We start from the raw sequence: 22389 nt of genomic DNA on the forward strand, positions 1-22389 counted from the left end.
CACTCAGACACAGTATACTGACTCCGAGCCGACCAGTCCTTGTTTTAGCCCCTTAATGCCGAGCGCCAGACAGGGTAACAACAAGTACCATCTTTTAACGTCTTTTGGTATGACGCGGCCAGGGATCGAACCCCGGACCTTCGGCTCTCCGGGCGGACGCTCTACCACTAGACCACGGAGGCGGCCCTTGACGTGAGAGAGGGCGTCAAATAACTGCGAAAAGGCGTTAAGACACACCGCCAAGTACGCTTCAGAAATGAGCATCAGATACGGGCGTCAGCAATTTGGATGATCACCCAAGTGGTGATGCAGAAACTCTGCTTCAGCTGAATGAAGGTCGTACATGTATCGGGTTTTGATAGATGTTACCGCCCGGACTAGTTTGATTATTACTAATTTTATTAAGAAATAATACCACCAAATGACACGAATGCAACCATCACGTTCCGGTTTCTACAGTGATTGTGTTTCATCCTGGTTCAAATTACTCATCCTCTCTGCTAGGGGATGCTGGCAGGCCAAAGATGAAGCTGTTCACACAGTAGAAACCACGCACACAGGGCGTCAACAATTAAGTGAACAGAATCAGAGGTTAAGGTAAGACAGTATTACTTTTTGGCCGACTATTTGATGATCTAGGGTGTGGGGGTGGGGGTTGTTTCGGGGGGATGTTATCGCAATAAATATATTGTCCCAGAAATCCTTGAAAAACATAATTGTGCTTCATATTGTTAGAAAAAAAATAAGATTGTCTGCCACAAAAATTACATAAATACTTTGACTCATAGTTTTAATTAAAAAAGTATCTGGCCTCAATACAAATCACCCGCCAAACCCTACATTCAGCTTGAGTTGCTTGAGAGTAACCGTGGAACAATAATCATTGTCTGATGTAAAGTCATTGACGTTTTCGTAATGGATACCGACCTGCCTCTTTAAACAGGGTGTATTTGGGTTCAAAGCGAATTGAATTTAAGTACATTGTTGATGATTAGTAATATTGACATTGTTTTCGATTTATTACGTTTATCGCAGGGCAGCATCGATGTTAACTGTTGGTATTTTATATCAAGTTAAGTTACAATGACTGTATACCACTTTTTTGTTATGCCAACGATATAAACGTCTACTCCAATAGTCATAGTATTATTTTTCTTTTGTGTGTGGGAGCGGTGGGTAGCCTAGTGGTTAAAGCGTTCGCACGTCACGCTGAAGACCCGGGTTCGATTCCCGACATGGGTACAATGTGTGAAGCTCATTTCTGGTGTCTCTCGCCGTGGTATTGCTGGAATATTGCTAAGAGCTGCGTAAAATCATACTCACTCACACACTTTTGACTTTTGACCAGTTTATAACCTTGCTCTTGGGGTTAAGCTCAAGTGGTAAACATCAGTGACCTGCGTCAATTAGTATGGGTGACTGCAATGTCGATACCGGGAATATACAATGTCAAAGGTCAGCCACTTTCAAGCCATGCACTGAATAAATACACTCTTAAAAAAAAATAGAAACGCACAGGTAGTATGTTGTTTACTGAACCTGACTACACAAAAATACGGTAAAAAAATTGGATATAAAAAAACAAGCATAAGCCAATAATTTGTCATTCAATTGTCAGCATTTTTCAAGTTCGAAATTGCCGAGACTCAGCGCTGCCGATCGGAACATCGCCATAGGACGCACCCAAAGAGGGGAATCGCAGTCTTCTGTTGCACGCCACTTCAGCGTCCACCACAGCACCATATGCCGCCTTTGTGACCGATACACACAGTTCAATTCCATTACAGACCCTCCGAGAACCGGCCGACCAAGAGCTATCACCAATGCATAGGATCGCTACATTCGACTGTTCCACCTATGTGGCGCAGTGCCACAGCTACGGAGATTGCAGAACGCATCATTGGTTTGAGGATGATATCGGACCAGACTGTCGGGAACCATCTTCGCGAGGCTGGAATCCGACCCAGAAGACCAGTTATCGTCCCTGTTTTGCAACAGATCTATCGACAACGACGCTTGCGTTGGTGTCATACCTTACAGCCTTGGACTTTGGGAAACTGGAGACGAGTTTGGTTTAGCGATGAATCACGATTTCTTCTTCACCGGCCAGATGGAAGACAACGTGTTTATCGTCGTCGATATGAGCGTTTTACCCCACATTGTGTACGTGAATTCCACAATTTCGGTGGGGGTGTCATGGTGTGGGGGAACATATCCTACACCACGAGATCTGACTTGGTTGTGGTTCAGGGGAATTTTCCAATCAAGAGGGAGCTGTTTCAACAGGACAACGCTCCACCGCACACAGCTCGTGTCACGGTAGACTACCTTCATAATGCCAACATCAACGACTTGCCCTGGACGTCGAGATCTCCAGATCTCAACCCAATCGAACACCTCTGGGATGAACTCGGTCGACGTGTACGTTAACGTCAGAACACGCCGCAGACACTTCCATAACTGGCCAACGCGTTATAAGCAGAATGGCGCAGAATTCCGCAGGACAGAATTCGTACGCTTTTCTAGTCAGCGCCGAGGAGATGCAGAGCCGTGATTGCTGCCCGGGGCGGTCACACGAGATCCTGTGTTCAGCGGAACCTTGTGGCCTTATACTATGAACAATGAACAGTTTTCAATGCCTTTGTACAACGACAACATGTGACTATCGAGCTCCAAAATGTCACATTTGTATCTATGATATTAAATCAAATAATATCGACTTCATTAGGTACAATAAATGTAAATGCGTTTCTTTTTTTTAAGGGTGTATATATTTCCTTGTGTTTTGGTTTTGGTTTCTTAACATTGTTGACTCATGACTCAGTTTGGGTTGTCATTGCCTGATCACTGTATGTTTTATAATATCATTTTCAGTGTCATGATGTTGCGGGGCTCTCTAACCATACTCTTGGTGTTTGTGATAAAACATACAGGTACGTACAGGTCTCCACCATTTATCTTGTCACAAGAGGATAACTGAAGTTGAGTGAGTGAATGAGTGTTGTTTTACGCCACTTTTAGCAATATTCCGATGTGGGACGTATTTGAAACGCTTGCGCTGTGCTTCATGTTGTTTACATTTAAAACATATCAGCTGAATATAGTTTTACTTAACGAGTATCAATTAGGATTTATATGGCTATTTATCAAGATATCTGACTTTAAAAGCTACGACTTTTGAAAACAGGAATGTATGTAATTATACGATGACCCTATATATAGACGAGATGATCATTAGAATGTGGTAGACAAATATGCTGTATATCTGATCGAGAGTACATTTTGATATTTGTAGAATCTAACAAATACATCGGATTTGACAACCGTCTAATATGTAAGCTGTTTAGAAATATGCGTAGCAACCCTTATCAAACTAAGTACTCAAACCGCGAGGGATCTAACAACTTTCACCAGGGTTCACAAGAAATAGACCCAACCATACAAGAAAAAGCACAAAACGTAAAATCGTAAAAATATCAACACCATTTTGAAGACGGAAATATTTCAACGTGTTCGAATTATATATATAATACAAATCAAGTCTATGCAATTACAGTGTACGGTAGTGGTTGTTGATACCGCGTTGAAATACATTGAAGCATAACTTTCGACATTTATCAGACGCTTGTAATCAGGCAGAGTGTCGCATCCTAACTCTGTTTCCGCTGATAATCGAGACTGGTTATTTTCTGGCTTTGATCATGACGTTTTATAATTATAAAGTTGACAAAAATATTTTGGAACATACATGTCACGCAAGCGCCTGTTATCAATGATCAAGTGTCTGACACCAACGCCAAAGGGTCTCTTCAAGCCATGACGTAAAAGCGCGGCTTCAGTTTTCCTGACCTCTAGCAATGACTGGCCCACGGTGGCCTTGAAATTTGACCAGCAGCAATACACGTTCTAGTACATGAATAAGATACCCCTGCTTTCATGGGTGATGAAATTAATGCATTGTCACTCAGCAGAGATATAGGGATATTTGTCATTTGTTGATTATGCTTTCTCACTTCCAATAATAAACGTTTTTACTTCTAGATATTTGGCGAGTCTGAATAATAAACAATGATATACGACAGCTTTACTCACAGAATTTATTCCTACGTCTGGGAAATAATATACCTCCTGGATGTATAAAGAATACAAAAATAACCTACTTCACAATCCAGTGAAAAACGTCCAAGCAAAGTTAACGTTTGCCTGTCAGGTACAGTACCAGTATTGATGAAACCACAGTTCACTGACCAGCGGATGATACTGTGAGGTGAGGTGAAATGGGGTTTAACGTCGCGTCCAAGATTATTGCACTTATATAGCGACGTGCATGTACGTGTATGTTTGTGTGGCTGCTTGTACTAGTCCGGACTGATGCCGATTTATAGTGCTAGCTCACTGAGATACCATGCCGCAGTTTAACATGAACACCTCACTCAGACACAGTATACTGACTCCGAACCGATCAGTCCTTGTTTTAGGCCCTTTATGCCGGGCGCCAGACAGGGTAACAACAAGTACCATGTTTTAACGTCTTTTGGTATGACGCGGTGGGGGATCGAACCCCGGATTTTCCGCTCTCCGGGCGGACGCTCTACCACTAGACCACGGAGGCGGTCGATGATAGTGTGAAGTCTAATTGATCTGTTAATACTGACACACAATACACTGCTGCTTGAATGACACTCCGGTGTGATTATTACTAGCAAATGAAACTATTGTTTCCTTTTACAATAATACTTTGATTCAACAGACCTGTCTCACTTCGGACTTCCCTCCCACACCAAGCTGAAACGGTGTAATATGTAATATGTATATGAAATACTATCCAGAGCGGTACTGACTCCAACTCACTCACCCTATGTGGTTTTGAAAATGAAGTTATCGCTACTTAAGCACCATTCGAAACAGAAACAGTATTGATAATGAGTATTATTATGACACGAAAGGGGAACACGTAACTTTTCTTTCTTAAAACTTTAGGCACGGGTGGTAGGGTTGCGACCGGGTACGAAAACTGAACTCGAGTACCCGGCAGACAATACCCGAACCGGACTCGAGTACCCGTAGTTCAATGTTGTCCCACTTGTTTGTAATGCTTTTGCGAATAAAAGGTCATCAAACATCTATTGATCTATTCTAAGGTATTATGTTTTTTTTATTAAATACCTGCATAGCTTACCTAAAACATTTGAACGTTTGTCCGCTTTGTCGTCCATTTTGAAGTGACTTACGAGTTACGAAAGGCGATTAGAGTTATCTCCCCTGAACGGGTACTCGAGTCCTGAAAATTGGACTCGAGTCCTAAGCTACCCGACCCGTTATCGGGTACTCGAGTACCCGTCGCAACCCTAACGGGTGGCCCAGTCGTCTAAGGCGCCGCGATTCGCTTTGCATAGTTGCGTCGCCTGGGCACGTCAGAAACCTATGATTGTGGATTCGAATCCCGGTTCGCCCTGATTATGTTTCTAGGTTTGTCAGCACCATACCCGTGCTCGTGGGTTTCACCGAAGTGGTAAACGCCTGAGGCCTGCATCACTTCGGGTTTTCCTCCCACATTAATCTGACACGCCGTGATATAACTGGAATACTGTTAAACGCGGCGTTAAACCCAACTCACTCACTCACTCTTAAAACTTAACGCCCTGACAGAATGGGACCTAACATATGAAGGATACAAATGCACTTTCGAGTTCATAGAATTGTATGATATTTAGAATGCGCTTAGGATTAATGTCCTTCTTGTTCTGTTTATGTCGTTCTCGGGAAATGACCCTCGCTTATGTGTCATCGAATTTTTTTTACATAGAAATAATTTCCGTTTCAATTGTAGAAGATAGAAATGAATATTTATTATGAATAATTCAGTTTAAGAAGTTTATGTTCACTTTACTCAGTGTATTAATACTGTCCTGGCAATTTATGTGTTTGATGGCAGAATCAACCCACTGACTGTTTTGTGACATACAGCAACTGACTCACATTACTAGAATGTGATTCGTGCCACATACATTTACGTGTACCAATACATTCACATAACAGGACTGCGTTTTGTTGAAATTGACATGGACCAACTGACTCACATTACTCCAATGTGTTTCTTGCCATACACATGTACACATATACCAACTGACTCACATTACTACAATGTGTTTCTTGCCATACACATGTGCACATATACCAACTGACTCACATTACTCGAATGTGTTTCTTGCCATACACATGTACACATATACCAACTGACTCACATTACTCCAATGTGTTTCTTGCCATTTACATGTGCATATATACCAACTGACTCACATTAATCCAATGTGTTTCTTGCCATACACATGTGCACATATACCAACTGACTCACATTACTCGAATGTGTTTCTTGCCATACACATGTACACATATACCAACTGACTCACATTACTCCAATGTGTTTCTTGCCATACACATGTACATATATACCAACTGACTCACATTACTCCAATGTGTTTCTTGCCATACACATGTACACATATACCAACTGACTCACATTACTCGAATGTGTTTCTTGCCATACACATGTACATATATACCAACTGACTCACATTACTCCAATGTGTTTCTTGCCATTAACATGTACATATATACCAACTGACTCACATTACTCCAATGTGTTTCTTGCCATACACATGTACACATATACCAACTGACTCACATTACTAGAATGTGTTTCTTGCCATTAACATGTACACATATACCAACTGACTCACATAACTCCAATGTGTTTCTTGCCATACACATGTACACATATACCAACTGACTCACATTACTACAATGTGTTTCTTGCCATACACATGTACATATATACCAAATGACTCACATTACTCCAATGTGTTTCTTGCCATACACATGTACACATACACCAACTGACTCACATTACTACAATGTGTTTCTTGCCATTTACATGTGCATATATACCAACTGACTCACATTACTCCAATGTGTTTCTTGCCATTTACATGTGCATATATACCAACTGACTCACATTAGTCCAATGTGTTGCTTGCCATTAACATGTACACATATACCAGCTGACTCACATTACTCCAATGTGTTTCTTGCCATTAACATGTGCATATATACCAACTGACTCACATTACTCCAATGTGTTTCTTGCCATTAACATGTGCATATATACCAACTGACTCACATTACTCCAATGTGTTTCTTGCGATACACATGTACATATATACCACCTGATTACATTACTCCAATGTGTTTCTTGCCATTTACATGTACACATATACCAACTGACTCACATTACTAGAATGTGTTTCTTGCCATACACATGTACACATATACCAACTGACTCACATTACTCCAATGTGTTTCTTGCCATTAACATGTACACATATACCAACTGACTCACATTACTCCAATGTGTTTCTTGCCATTAACATGTACATATATACCAACTGACTCACATTAATCCAATGTGTTTCTTGCCATACACATGTACATATATACCAACTGACTCACATTACTAGAATGTGTTTCTTGCCATTTACATGTACACATATACCAACTGACTCACATTACTACAATGTGTTTCTTGCCATTTACATGTACACATATACCAACTGACTCACATTACTCGAATGTGTTTCTTGCCATACATATGTACATATATACCAACTGACTCACATTACTCCAATGTGTTTCTTGCCAATTACATGTGCATATATACCAACTGACTCACATTACTCCAATGTGTTTCTTGCCAATTACATGTACACATATACCAACTGACTCACATTACTCCAATGTGTTTCTTGCCAATTACATGTGCATATATACCAACTGACTCACATTACTCCAATGTGTTTCTTGCCAATTACATGTACATATATACCAACTGACTCACATTACTCCAATGTGTTTCTTGCCATTTACATGTACACATATACCAACTGACTCACATTACTACAATGTGTTTCTTGCCATTTACATGTACACATATACCAACTGACTCACATTACTCGAATGTTTTTCTTGCCATACACATGTACATATATACCAACTGACTCACATTACTCCAATGTGTTTCTTGCCATTTACATGTGCATATATACCAACTGACTCACATTACTCCAATGTGTTTCTTGCCAATTACATGTACACATATACCAACTGACTCACATTACTCCAATGTGTTTCTTGCCAATTACATGTGCATATATACCAACTGACTCACATTACTCCAATGTGTTTCTTGCCAATTACATGTACATATATACCAACTGACTCACATTACTCCAATGTGTTTCTTGCCAATTACATGTCCATATATACCAACTGACTCACATTACTCCAATGTGTTTCTTGTCTCATTCATTAACTCTCATATTAAATAATATATGTTTATTCAACATGAAAATGAAAACTCAAGAATAGTCACCAAATTATACGAGGGTACAGGAATACAACTACATACATTTACTTTCTATATAGACCCCCTCCGTGGCCTAGTGGCAGAGCGTCCGCCCGGAAAGTGTAAGGTCCGGGGTTTCGATCCCTGGCCGCGTCATACCAAAAGACGTTAAAAGATGGTACTTGTTGTTACCCTGTCTGGCGCTCGGCATTAAGGGGCTAAAACAAGGACTAGTCGGCTCGGAGTCAGTATACTGTGTCTGAGTGGGGTATTCATGTTAAACTGCGGCATGGTATCTCAGTGTGCTAGCATCAGTCCGGACTAGTACAAGCAGCCACACACACATACACGTTACTTACTTACTTTGGAGATTTAACGTGCGCTTTCCGACTGATGCGTATTTCGCACACGGGCCCGGCCAGGCCATTTAATGTGTTTCCGAAAGGGGCAAATGGTCTGTGCAACCCAAGAGGGGGGTTTAGGGGTTGCTTATATAGAATTTGGGAATTATGAGATTTGGAATAGATGCCGATGGGGTTTGGGAGGAGAACTAAGGGAGCTGGGTATGGTGGATGTTTGTTTGTTTATGTGATTTTGATTTGGTAGGTTATTGTGTTTTTTGATGCGTTTTATTAGTTCCGTTTTTATCAAGAATACGCCTAAGGCCTTGAAGTTTTCTAGTTTATTTTGTGGGTTTAGTATTGCTTCTAGAGTGAGAGCCTTGTTTAGATTGAGGGTGGTTTGTAATGCGGTTCGATGTGTTAGGTAGTGTGTGCAGTGGATGAGTGCGTGTTCTGGGGTTTCTGGTTGTTTGCAGTGTGGGCAGTTACCTGTAGTGTGTTTTTTTAATTTTTTTAGGTGGTTATTTAGGTTGGTGTGTCCTGTTTGGAGCTTAGTGATTACTCTGTCGATTTTTTTTGATGGATGGAGAATTTTTGGTTTGGTTAGTGGTTTGCTGAGCACTTTTTTGATTTGGCTATTTGAGTTTAGATATAGGTTTTGCCATTTTTTGTGATTTTTTGCTTGTTTACACTTTTAATTTCTGATTTTGAGATGGGTAAGTTTAAGCTTATTTCTGGGATTTAGGGGGATAGTTTAGCTGCTTTATCGGCGTTTTCATTACCGTATATTCCTACGTGGGCGGGTATCCACCAGAAGGTTATTTGTTGGCCTGCCTTAGTTAGGTCGTTGGAGCTTTTAGGTATTTGATTTATTAATTTAGGTCGGTTTTGGGTATTTTGGTTTTGGAGGGCTTGCAGTCCACTTTGGGAGTTTGGTAAGTATTAGGATTTTTTTTGTGGTTTTTGGATTCTTGATTATGGAAGGCTGAGGCCATGCCCATTAGTTCTGCCGTGAATATTGATTGGTTGTTTGGGATTCGGAAGGATTGTGTGGTTTTAGTTGGTTGTGTGGTATGGACTCCGAAACCTGTGTGTTTGGAGGTCGGATCTGAGGATCCGTCCGTGTAAATGAGACACCAATTTGGCCAATTTTCGTGTATGTATGCTAGTGTGGTAGTTTTAGCTATGTTTGGGTCGGTTTGTTTATTTATTTGGCTAGCTAGTGTTGTGTCTATTTTGGGTATTTTAAGTTTAGGGGTGAAGATATTTGGTTGTTTGCAGTTTTGTTTAAGATTTTTAATTTGGTGTTCATTTAGGTAGTTTGTTATTCTTTGGGATATTGGGGTAAGTAAGGGGTGTTTACGAGCTAGAGCTTGGTTTTTGGGGCTGATGTACACGTGCATGCACGTCGCTATATAAGTGCAATAATCTTGGACGCGACGTTAAACCCCATTTTACCTCACCTCACTTTCTTTATATTCCGTCACGTGGAAATAATACTCAGTGTGATTCATTGCGCAGAAACAGTATGCTAATTTGTGTATGACTGTTGTTCAGGCCTAATTGGTCTGTTCATATGTATGACTGTTGTTCAGGCCTAATTGATCTGTTCATATGTAAGACTATTGTTCAGGCCTAATTGATCTGTTCATATGTATGACCGTAGTTCAGGCCCAATTGATCTGTTCATATGTATGACCGTAGTTCAGGCCCAATTGATCTGTTCATATGTATGACCGTAGTTCAGGCCTAATTGATCTGTTCATATGTATGACCGTAGTTCAGGCCTAATTGATCTGTTCATATGTATGACCGTAGTTCAGGCCTAATTGATCTGTTCATATGTATGACCGTAGGTCAGGCCTAATTGATCTGTTCATATGTATGACTGTTGTTCAGGCCCAATTGATCTGTTCATATGTATGACCGTAGTTCAGGCCTAATTGATCTGTTCATATGTATGACCGTAGTTCAGGCCTAATTGGTCTGTTCATATGTATGACCGTAGTTCAGGCCCAATTGATCTGTTCATATGTATGACCGTAGTTCAGGCCTAATTGATCTGTTCATATGTATGACCGTAGTTCAGGCCTAATTGGTCTGTTCATATGTATGACTGTTGTTCAGGCCTAATTGATCTGTTCATATGTAAGACTATTGTTCAGGCCTAATTGATCTGTTCACATGTATGACCGTAGTTCAGGCCCAATTGATCTGTTCATATGTATGACCGTAGTTCAGGCCTAATTGATCTGTTCATATGTATGACCGTAGTTTAGGCCTAATTGATCTGTTCATATGTATGACTGTTGTTCAGGCCTAATTGGTCTGTTCATATGTATGACTGTTGTTCAGGCCTAATTGATCTGTTCATATGTATGACTGTTGTTCAGGCCTAATTGATCTGTTCATATGTAAGACTATTGTTCAGGCCCAATTGATCTGTTCATATGTATGACCGTAGTTCAGGCCTAATTGATCTGTTCATATGTATGACCGTAGTTTAGGCCTAATTGATCTGTTCATATGTATGACTGTTGTTCAGGCCTAATTGATTTGTTCATATGTATGACTGTTGTTCAGGCCTAATTGATCTGTTCATATGTATGACCGTAGTTGAGGCCTAATTGGCCTGTTATCATATTAATGAAATAAGTTCAGGATCATTGAATTGTTAATTAAAGACGGTTTCCATAATCCACTACGTTAAGGATACTTTAGTTATGTTAGTATTTGTTAATGAGCAACCATTCGTTATATTTTCAATCAATGGTCACTGCAGCAACTTCATCAATGCGGACAATTTTCTTGAAACCGGAGATTAGTGGGGTTTCATTGTGAACAATTAGATAGGTCTGGTCTCGTAAATGCCGGCTGAGAAATAGCTGGGAAACAACTCACTGAAAGGCAAAATCACATTAATTGATTAAAATATATAATAAATTCCAGGTTCTTCTCAACCAACTATAACTGAGCCAAGAATAAGAGAAACTCAGTATCCGCTTCCTCGAAAAGAATTCCAACTTCCGTGTGTGGCAGATGGTGACAGACCAATAAGGTAATGTGAAGGCTTCTTTCGCATACTTTAAAAAAACCCATAAAAATTTAACCTACACGTACGTTATACATGGCACATTAACTACAGTCGAATCCCGTTGTCTCGAACTCGGATGTGTCGAATCCCCGGTTGTGTCGACCTCACAGTCCGTTCGCGGCAAACATTTCTGATATTTATCTCTATTTTAAATGCGGATTAGTCGAACTTGATGTGTTGAAGTCTTGCTTGTCTCAAGCTCCTTATCGTCCCAGAAGTTGTCAATAATAAAAACTTACCCTGACCTCAAAACCAGTTAGTGAGTTAGTGAGTGAGTTGGGTTTAACGCCGCTTTTAACGGTATTCCCGTTATATCACGGCGTGTCAGCTTAATGTTGGAGGAAAGCCCGAAGTGATGCAGGTCTCAGACGTTTACCACTTTGGTGAAACCCACGAGCATGGGTATGGTGCTGACAAACCTAGAAACATAATCGGGGCGAATCGGGATTCGAACCCACAATCATAGGTTTCTTGCGTGCTCAAGGGACGCAACTCTGCAAAGCGAATCGCGGCGCCTTAGACGACTGGGCATCCTTCCCCAACCCCTCCCCAAACCAGTAAATAAATAATGGACATAGATACAAAATTGTAGATATGACAAATGTTTCTGTTTTTTTTATCTTATTATATGATGTTATTTACCTAACATGCACGATGTGATACGTTTAGTTTCGGTTGTCTGATGGCAAAGTCAATCGGTAATAAGGTCGAGTCGGGTGTGTCTAAGTATGTATCTGGCACCCTAAAGTTCGAGTCAACTGGGAATATATGTCAAAAATACGAGGCCACTATTTTAGGCAATAAATCCGTGAAATATGCTCACGAAATCCATAGCCTGTCATCGATTCAGAATTATATACAAAGATGTCACCATTTTCGAAAATAAAAATAGGTATATATGTTCACTAATTAGTATTTACAAAGACCCAAACCTGGACAATTCAAATGTCCCCCTTCCCATGTAAACATACGCTTCCTCCACAGGTACACCTGGGTGAGAAATGAAGTGCAGCTTGATCCAAAGCTGAACCCTTATCTTTCGGTTTCGGAAAACGGGACATTGACCTTTTCAAAGTTCAATTCACGGGAAAATGGAAACTACACGTGCAAAGCACTTAACGATGATGGATATGACATCTCCCCTGCTGTCACCCTGATTGAAGCCAGTAAGATTCTTTACACAGATAATGTTTACCAATATATGATTTGGAATGTCTTGGTTGTATATGACTTCAGTTGTATAAAACATCAGTAGCCTATGTCCAATATCGAACATTTCACGATATGTTCATTTCATGAATCTATTCATTCCAGCTGACGCTCACGTGTGACCTGACCCGTGAAGATCCGGGTTAGAATAGGTCTTCAGCAACCAATTCTTGTCGTAAAAGGCGATAATGCTTGACTAACGGGATCGGGTGGTCAGGCTCCCTGACTTGGTTGATGCATGTCATCGTATCCCAATTGCGTGGATCGATGCTCATGATGTCAATCACTGGATTGTCTGTTCAAGACTCGATTATTTACAGACCGCCGTCATATAGCTGGAAAATTGCTGAGTGCGGCGTTGAACAACAAAGAAACAAAACAATCACATGTGACCTCTTGTTGAGTGAGAAATGTCGGTGATTCGATTCCTTAGCTCGGAGTTTGTATAATGTATGTAGGGGTATTTTTGTGAATCGGCGGTATCTCCGTTGGCTTGCACTATACAATCGGCATAAACCAAAGCTTGTACAATCAGGTACAAGCACGTGCATGCACATTGCAATATAAGTGAAATAATCTTCAACCGCACTTCACCTCACATCTCCTGTGATTTTGGGGTATTGTCAAGACATACATATTTCTAATTGATTACGACATGGGTGACGGTTAACGTCACTAACGTCTAACACGAGTGCAAATCTTTATCATGCTTTACGCCATTAAATCATTCACGCAGTTTTGTATTGGTTGTCGTCCTAATGCTAACCCGTATGGTATATGAGTTTACATTTTGCAGGACTAGCCACTCAGTGGGATGTTCCTGAAACACGGATGACCAAATCCTCCGGAGAGCACATGTCTCTGGACTGCAAGGATCCGCCCTACAGCGCCCCGCCCCCGACGATCGTCTGGAGTTTCAGTCGGTCTCAGGATTCTGCTGGTGGGGACGTGTCCTTGGACAACAGAGTAACGATGGATGGCAAAGGTATAAAAACAAACGAAATATCCATCCCAATATATGCAATGTATATGACAATCCTAGTGATTTGAAATAATTTATTTTTCACACCCATTTACAACATTTTTTGTCTAATCAATAGTAGCTCAACAGTGTGTAATTTACTTGCAGGGACACTTCACTTTGCTTTCGTAAAAGAATCTGATAGCGGGTCCTATAAGTGCGGCATCTACAACAGTCGGTTGGCCACGAGAAAGCTTGGCAGTCCTGTGAGGGTCACCGTCGGCGGAAGCGGTGGTAGGCAACTCGTCTTTTGTACTTTTGATATTCATTTAGTTTACAACTTCTACACGACATGGGAAAACCGTCTGACGCGTTACCAGCGTAAGAATAGGGTTACAGTGAACGATGAATGCTTCATTGGTTTCCCATGAAATATGTCTATGGCCAGCAGACTAGACCAAATAACAACTTCTTCCTTTTGAAACTACCATTTACTTTGTTTATGTTTCATTAATACTGTACCAATCCGAGAGTGACGCTGTCAATACATGTTTCAGTACCTTCTCAAATTGAACCCCGGGTCATCTGGCACAGCAAAGAGACAACTGCCGTGCTCGGTACAGAAGTGAAACTGGAGTGCATATTCAGCGGGAAGTAAGAAATCATTGTCTACCTTAACCTTTATTACATGACTGTAAACTGTGCATGTAGAAAGTGACAATGTGCACTCTGTCGCACATACCTACTTGCAGCATGGGTTGTCGTGGATAGGTTATGGAATGTGTGCAAGAAATCTAAATAATACCAAATTCTTCCAAATTACAATTTTTGTGGATGTCAACATGGGTAACTGCAACCTTGGGTAGATTGTAATATTCCGATGACCTAGATCAACGCAACAAATCACGTTAGAATCATATGCCAGATCTGATTAACCTAGCTTGAGGAAAGGAAAGTGCTTCATAAGTAGTTTCTTTAAATTACAAAACTGAAATGTTATGCAACGAAATCGAAGTCCCCATTTATGTTTTTGAAACAATATTTTAAACATCCTGCCAGATCGGAATATTTTTCATTATATTCATTATTTTAAATCTTGAAAACCATTATGAAATTAAAAATATTGCGAATCATGATCAGATGACATACATGTACATGTAGGTAGTGCTCTTTTTATCTTACTTTTGTTCCTTGAACGTTGTCAGTCTCTTCTGATTTTCAGTATCATTGACCTTTTTATGTTAGAAATTCTCTTTGCCATTTTTGAAAGATCATCAGATGTAATACGTTAGTTGGGTCTCATTATTGAGCTGCCTAACACTACAATTAATGGAGAACTGTATATTTTGTATCCAAATTATATTCTTTTCTTTTCAAATCTTAATTCACGAATATAGTGTAGAAAAATATTCTTCCTGAACTGGACGTGACTTAGTCTTATCAAAAAGGGTGATAACGTATTTATGCCACTTTTTGAGTAAAGCTACCAAAGCTAATTGTACAATACTATAAAGGACTTAAGCATTACCTTACTTGTTTCACGTGATTAGCAATAGTTACAGTTAACCGGACTTCGTCTTTTAAATTCCTGATTAATTTAGATTAAATTAACATGGAAGACACAACCGAGCAATTCAAAGTCAAAATGAGTTATCGAGGAGAGTCAAATCGCTTAAGTGTCAAAGGGCTATAGAACCTTTGTTACAAGGATCGTAACTGTAGAGACGTAACGAAATAACAATACTAGCCACACGTGATACTCTGATAGACATTGTGAAATCCATGACGATCTTTACCTGGGTGAATCTTGGATTCGAACGACATAGTAACGGATCTTGGCACGGCTAAGGGAGGCAACAGTGCAGAGCGAACTGTGGCGCCTTACATGTAGCACGGTATCCATTGAGATAGGAAGGCACAATGTGACGTAGACGGTCACAACCTTGAGCACGATAAGTAAATGTCTCACAGAATGGATCCATAATGAGAGAAATGCAAGTGACTGTATGCACCTGGATCGTGGTATTTCAGACCTGTTCCTGCCGTGACTTGGACTCGAGACGGCAAAGACATCACGATGCTCACCAGCAAAGATGACAACCCAAATGGTGGTGTTCTGAGAATATCCAGCGTGCAGGAGAACGACGAGGGCAGTTACAAGTGTGCCGGATCTAATGCTGCTGGCACCAAACACATTACCATCAAGTTAACCATTGTTTGTAAGTTAAATGCTTCAATATGTTCAGACTCGTACATGTATTTGTCAAGTGAATACAATTCCAGTACCATTACTGTTGAATTGTGAATCCTTATCAATCTGCGGTTGTCTTTTTTATACATTGCGTTATTATTGTATTCATAGTGTGAAGACTATTCATATAATACAATGTAACATTGTTATTATCAAAACGACTCTTCCACATGGAGATCTGTTGTTTCGCCCTGATTAATTTGAAACTCACCATAATTATATTCTCGTTTCCGTCCATTCTAAAATATTCATCCACAAAAGAATTAAATTAATGTTATTGGGACATGTATACACTGCATCTCCCCAATGAGCATCCTTACTTTGCAGCTGCTCCTCTGTGGGTGAATGCACCGAACAACCAGGTGGTGTTGGAAGGGGACAATGTGACGTTCCTGTGCAAGGCAAGGGCTGTAGGTGCCACGTCGGACATGGTCACGTCCTGGGCCGACGGTGGTGAGTATCAGCTTCAGTTTATTTGGACGTGACCACATCCATCAACAGTAGACCGCCTCCGTGGTCTTGTGGTAGAGCGTCCGCCCGGAGAGCGGAAGGTCCAGGGTTCGATCCCGGGCCGCGTCATACAAAAAGACGTTAAAAGATTGTACTTGTTGTTGCCCTGTCTGGCGCTCGGCATTAAGGGGCTAAACCAAGGACTGGTCGGCTCGGAGTCAGTATACTGTGTCTGAGTGGGGTATTCATGTTAAACTTCGGCATGGTATCTCAGTGAGCTAGCACTATAAATCGGCATCAGTCCGGACTAGTACAAGCAGCCACACACACACATACACGTGCATGCACGTCGCTATATAAGTGCAATAATCTTGGACGCGACGTTAAACCCAATTTCACCTCACCTCACCATCAACAGTATAATCCTGTCAGAACAACACCTTTTGTTTGTTTATTTGTTGTTTTAAGCCGCACTCAGCAATATTCCAGCTATATAACAGCGGTCTGTAAACAATAGAGTCTGGACCAGACAATCCAGTGATTGACATCATGAGCATGCAATTGGGATACGATGACATGCATCAACCAGGTCAGCGAGCCTGACCAACCGTCGCTAGTCGACAAGCATGGGTTGCTGAAGACCTGTTCTATCCCGGATCTTCACGGTGCTTGTTGGTTTCACCGAAGAGGTGAAGGTAGATATAACAATTTCTTTGACTTTTCTCATTATCATTAAGTTGTCATGCAATGCTAAAGCTAATTTACCAAAAAGGTGTGTGTAGTAAATCCTTTGTGTTGGTAATGCCGTTTTCGTTATATACCTGTGTTACAGACGCGAAGATGATCATAAGTTCTGACAAATCTCAAGTAACGTTTCGCGACGTGTCAATGGGAGACAACGGCTGTGCGCACTGCACCATCAGCAACAACATCGACTACATCGCCAAGACAGCCTGTTTCAAAGTTGTCAGTAAGTGATCATGAACTTTTTCAATATGTCTTGCTAGATATTAGAATTTGAAATGTCGACCAAAACAATATATGCAATATCCAGATACGTATATAACACAGCTAGTAGTTAATTTTTAAAGAGTCTGACACGTTTTACAGCCTGGTGATGAAGAGTCTATTACAATGCATACCCGTGAAGATCCGGGTAGATAGGTCTTCAGCAACCCATGCTTGCCGTAATAGATGACTATGCTTGTCGCAAGAGGCGACTAACGGGATCGGGTGGTCAGGCTCGCTGATTTAGTTGATGCATGTCATCGTATCCCAATACCGTGGATTGATGCTCATGATGTCAATCACTGGATTGTCTGTTCCAGACTCGATTATTTACAGTGCGCCGTCATATAGCTGGAATATTGCTGAGTGTGGCGTTAAACAAAACGCAAACAAACAAACAAACAAACAAACAAACAAAGCATAGCCATGGTAATTGATCATTGTAAGTTACTGTATACATAATGCATGTGTTGTTAACGTGAAAGTGAGGACCAAAAGGTGCATAACTAAAGTAAATCAATGAAATGTTTACTTCAACTTGTCAGATGATAGCAGTGAACTGCCGCCGACCACACAAACGACACGTGAGGTAACTACGACACAAAGACTTACGGGAAAAGGTGTGCTTTATAATTTCATCCTACTTGTCGATATATATCTGTCTCACACATCTTTCTGTAAATGATTGGCTCGATTCCCCAAGCATATTCCCCAGCATATTGCCCTAAACCATATCGATAGAGTTGCATGACAGCGGAATGAGTTTAACTTACCATAACGATTTATTAAATTAGTCACTAGAGAAACCGTCTGATTGACCCAGATGACTATCTGACTGACATAGACAGAAGGAAAACCTCTATTGTAATGTACCCTTGTGGACGTCACCCAACACACGTACATTGCAATAAGGCAATGACTTCCTTGTTTCGTACAATGTTATGAAATTATTGCCTACAGCTCACTCTCCGGATTCAGGATCAGCCTCAAACGGAGCTCTGGTTGCGATTGTAGTGGTGATGCTGATCCTCGGAATAGTTGCAGCTGTCGGCTTCGTTCTGTGGTAAGTTTATAGTCTGAAATTGCCCTAATTATCTTATATTCTTTAATTGAGTTCTAATTTACTGCTAATTAGACCATAAAAACGTTTACAAAATGATCACACGGATCATTTATCGATATGCCGTATATATATAGTATTGTGTTTTTGCCAGGGCGTTCGATAAGTTTTATACGGTAAATACGTTATGTATCTTGTTCCTTGAATGTCAAGGTCCATAACAATAGTAGTAATTGGATCTAGAACGAACTGAGGCCATAATGAGTGATGGTGACTATTTGCACCCAAAATGGTATGTATTTTAACGGAAGAGTGCGTTATACATGTTGCAGATAAGCATCAAGATTATATGTTACAGTAAACTACGGTTATAACGAACTCAAAGGGACCACTAATTTTAGTTCGTAATAACCATGGTTCGTTATAAACATATATACAGTATATATACAACAAATGGCCGGGACTAAAATTAAGTTCGTTATGTTGGTCAGTTCGTTATAAGCGTGTTTGTTATAAACGTAGTTTACTGTAAATATATTTTCCGATTGCAGGCGTCGTCGACAACAAAACAGGGTAACTTTCAGAGTGAAAAAGGGTGACAAGGAAACGTTTGAGGAGAAGGCAAAGCGTCGACAGACTCTTTGAATCTGATATCGTTTCGAAAGTCAACATGTGTTATTTCAAGCTTGGGGTTAAATCTCTAACTGATCATGAAGTACCCATATTTTCTTGACTCCGACACAATGTCATATTGCTGATCTTACCTTATTTGTAACATATGGAACCATGTCGACCTGAAGGAAGAGAAAAGGTTTCAATTTGTCAATCGTTGAATTGCACTTCGTGATGAGATTGAATGTACATATAGTTAGTTCTCTGTAGATATCATAGCTCGTTGCTTGTATCCCATAGAGGGACCACTTACCAGTTCACCCTTGTCATATAAGCTTAACTTGATACAATCAATGTTTTACAAGAACACAAAGTTCTATTGTTGATGGGCTATGTTTGTGTACATAGGTTAAAAATACAACTAAAGCACATGTTTAATGTGTGTTTTTAAAAAATAAAAAATGTTTGTATATTTTGCTTGTATGTTAATTGATTAAATTGTATTACCTTTACTCGTTTTCATTGTTGTCGATACGTAATTTGTTGCGATATGAATTGGAGTTGACGTCAAATCATCTAGCATGTTATAGCCTTCGCTCGTCACGCCGAGGACGATTCCCCACCGTCGTAATGTTGCTGGAATATTGCTAAAAGCGGCGTAAAACCACTCACTCACTCATGCACTATTCTATAAGAATATGAATGATAGTTGACCTTTTATATTTATGTCATGCAATCATGTGAGGTCCATTTTGGTTTGACACTTATACAGCGACGTACATGCACGTGTGTGTGTGTGTGTGTGTGTGTGGGGGGGGGGGGGGGGGGGGGGGGGGCTAAATGTACATCTACGGGCTAGCCCAGTGAGATATCATGCCGCACATTATCAGAATACTGACCGCGAAGCAAACCTGTCTTTTTTAATTCCCTTAATGGCAGACAGGGTAACAACAAGTACCATCTGTTACCGTCTGATGGCATGACCCGGCCTGGGATTATCATGGATACCCAATTCTGACACAGTATACTGACTCCAAGCAAATCTGTCCTGTTTATGTTCTTTATGGCAGACAGGGTAACTACAAGTGCCATCTGTTAACGTATTATAGCATGGCACGGTCGGGGATCGAACTGGCCACCTTGCGCTCACCTGTCAGACGCTCTATCCTCTAGACCACGGAGACTGCCTGGTAATATGTAAATATTTTTATCATCAGTGTAACACTATTTTTCAGGGCATTATCATTTGCGGACGAAGGAAGGCAGTTGAAAAGACCGAGGGTTTCCGCAAATGATAATTACCTGAAAAATAGCGTCACCGTTATTGCTAAAATGGATAGAATTTGTTATCAAATAAAAATAAACTACAATGTCAGTTTTGAAACATTAACTGCAATTAACACACAACGAATGTCACTGACCCACTTTTATAAACATGGAAACGTCGTAGAACAAACCAGATGACGTCAAAAGCTGACTCCCTATGACATCACTCTACAACGGGAGTGAAAATGGCCCGTCGTCAAGCAGTATGAGGGCATTATCAAGTTACAATGGCCCGCCCATAACATGTGGGCGGTTTAATGATACTTCTATAAATTTTAGCCATAAATGAATATTACACAAATTTTGAAAGAATTGTCACAAATAAAATGCTCTCTCGACTATATCGCTGAGAATTCCAATGTTATATATTGATATCGGCGTATCGATATTACTTTCAAAATAAAACAATCGATCTAGAGTCAAAGAATCACGAAACTGTAGTTTGTGAACATCATCATATAACAGCCACATACTTTATGAACAGACAGGGGCCGGGATAAGAAGCTTCATCAGTTTCGTAGACATTTATACCTGGCTGAAGATTCTCTTTATTGACACTAGTATTCCTTTGCCAGTACACATATGATAAGATATGATAAAATATTATTTAGGATATACAGCAATGCAAGTTTCACTTTTACACTGAATGTCCTACCCTAATGGGAGAGATGGGTTTTCGGTTCCCTTCTTGCTGTGTGTGAAATGCCGGAAGAAAGTCTCACATTCTTACCATGGTGCGGAAACGAAAGCAAACGACTGGTTTCATGTGCGGTCATCACAGTGACCGCTGGGTATCAACTGAAGACCGATGAAGTGAAATAACTGTTTAACACAACATAAGTTTTAAAAAGATGTTTCTACACGGATGCTTCGTCATTTAGTACAGTAAAACATAATTTCTCCATCATTTTGCATTGTGACCTCTAATTTCGTCAATTTTTACTTTGTTCAGAATGCTCGTTTAGAATGGCCAGTGGATTCCTGTCTCAGAATCAACTGCGAGAACAGACTATGAGACTATGCTGACTTATTCTAATTGTTTGTTTGTCTGTAATTTCAACGATACCCTCAAAGTATCCCAGCTATATGACGGATGCCTGTGAATAATCAAGTCTGTAGATTATCTAGTGGTCGATATTGTGAGCAACGATGCACGCTGGAATCAACCAAGGTGCCGAGCTTGAACACCCGATCCATTTCACAGCGTTTTTCGACCAGCAAAGGTTGCTACGGGCCTATTCTAACCTGAAATCCCAACGAGCGTTACACAAATCCAATAATACATGTGTACTGCTATACATAGTTTGTATCTTAACGACCGCCTCCGTGGTCTAGTGGTTTAGCGTCCTCCCGGAGAGCGGAAGGTCTGGGGTTCAATCCCCGGCCACGTGATACCAAAAGAGGTTAAAAGGTGGTACTTGTTGTTACCCTGCCTGTCGCTCAGCATTGAGGGTCAGTCTAAAACAAGGACTGGTCGGCTCGGAGTCAGTAGACTGTGTCTGTGTTGGTGCGGCATGGTATCTCAGTGGGCTAGCACTATGAATCGCCATCTGGACTAGTACAAGCAGCTACACACACACGCGTGCATGTGCAATAATCTTGGACGCGACGTTAAACCCCATTTCACCTCACCTAGTGTCTTAACTGTGCCGATAAAAACGATAAAACCCATTCCA

The 22389-nt window shown here is 40.6% G+C and overlaps 2 protein-coding genes across 3 annotated transcripts in view; one reads left to right on the top strand and one right to left on the bottom strand.

The window, feature by feature from the left end:
- LOC124149910 (hemicentin-2-like) overlaps nucleotides 1-4837 on the bottom strand; it is a 32067-nt gene extending 27230 nt beyond the window's left edge. Inside the window, exon 1 of the mRNA XM_048392256.1 lies at nucleotides 4753-4837. The gene's annotated coding sequence lies outside the window, so the exon portion shown is untranslated. The remainder of the gene's footprint in view (nucleotides 1-4752) is intronic.
- On the top strand, nucleotides 416-19899 carry LOC124149919 (peroxidasin homolog). 2 transcript variants are annotated; one of them, XM_046521769.2, is made up of 13 exons: nucleotides 416-597; nucleotides 2875-2933; nucleotides 11692-11800; nucleotides 12821-13002; nucleotides 13842-14030; nucleotides 14175-14300; nucleotides 14564-14660; nucleotides 16038-16225; nucleotides 16585-16710; nucleotides 17540-17677; nucleotides 18261-18335; nucleotides 18676-18778; nucleotides 19327-19899. In XM_046521769.2, the coding sequence occupies exons 1-13, from the start codon at nucleotides 422-424 to the stop codon at nucleotides 19418-19420; spliced, it is 1662 nt and encodes a 553-aa protein (XP_046377725.2). In that variant the 5' UTR covers nucleotides 416-421; the 3' UTR covers nucleotides 19421-19899. The 2 variants fall into 2 exon arrangements, with proteins under 2 accessions (XP_046377725.2, XP_046377731.2); XM_046521775.2 differs by having other exon boundaries at nucleotides 18694-18778.
- The last annotated feature ends 2490 nt before the right edge of the window (nucleotides 19900-22389 follow it).

The sequence above is a fragment of the Haliotis rufescens genome, unplaced genomic scaffold, assembly GCF_023055435.1.
Source record: "Haliotis rufescens isolate VD_foot unplaced genomic scaffold, xgHalRufe1.0.p SCAF_1, whole genome shotgun sequence".
In the NCBI taxonomy this organism is placed as follows: Eukaryota; Metazoa; Mollusca; class Gastropoda; order Lepetellida; family Haliotidae; genus Haliotis; species Haliotis rufescens.

What these genes read in the sequence shown, in the direction of transcription:
- LOC124149919 (XM_046521769.2), top strand. Translation starts at nt 422, where the DNA reads ATGACACGAATGCAACCATCACGTTCCGGTTTCTACAGTGATTGTGTT. An exon ending in GAGTGCATATTCAGCGGGAA is followed by an intron (nt 14,661 to 16,037) that starts GTAAGAAATCAT and finishes GTGGTATTTCAG; the next exon opens with ACCTGTTCCTGCCGTGACTT. An exon ending in GCTGTCGGCTTCGTTCTGTG is followed by an intron (nt 18,779 to 19,326) that starts GTAAGTTTATAG and finishes TTCCGATTGCAG; the next exon opens with GCGTCGTCGACAACAAAACA.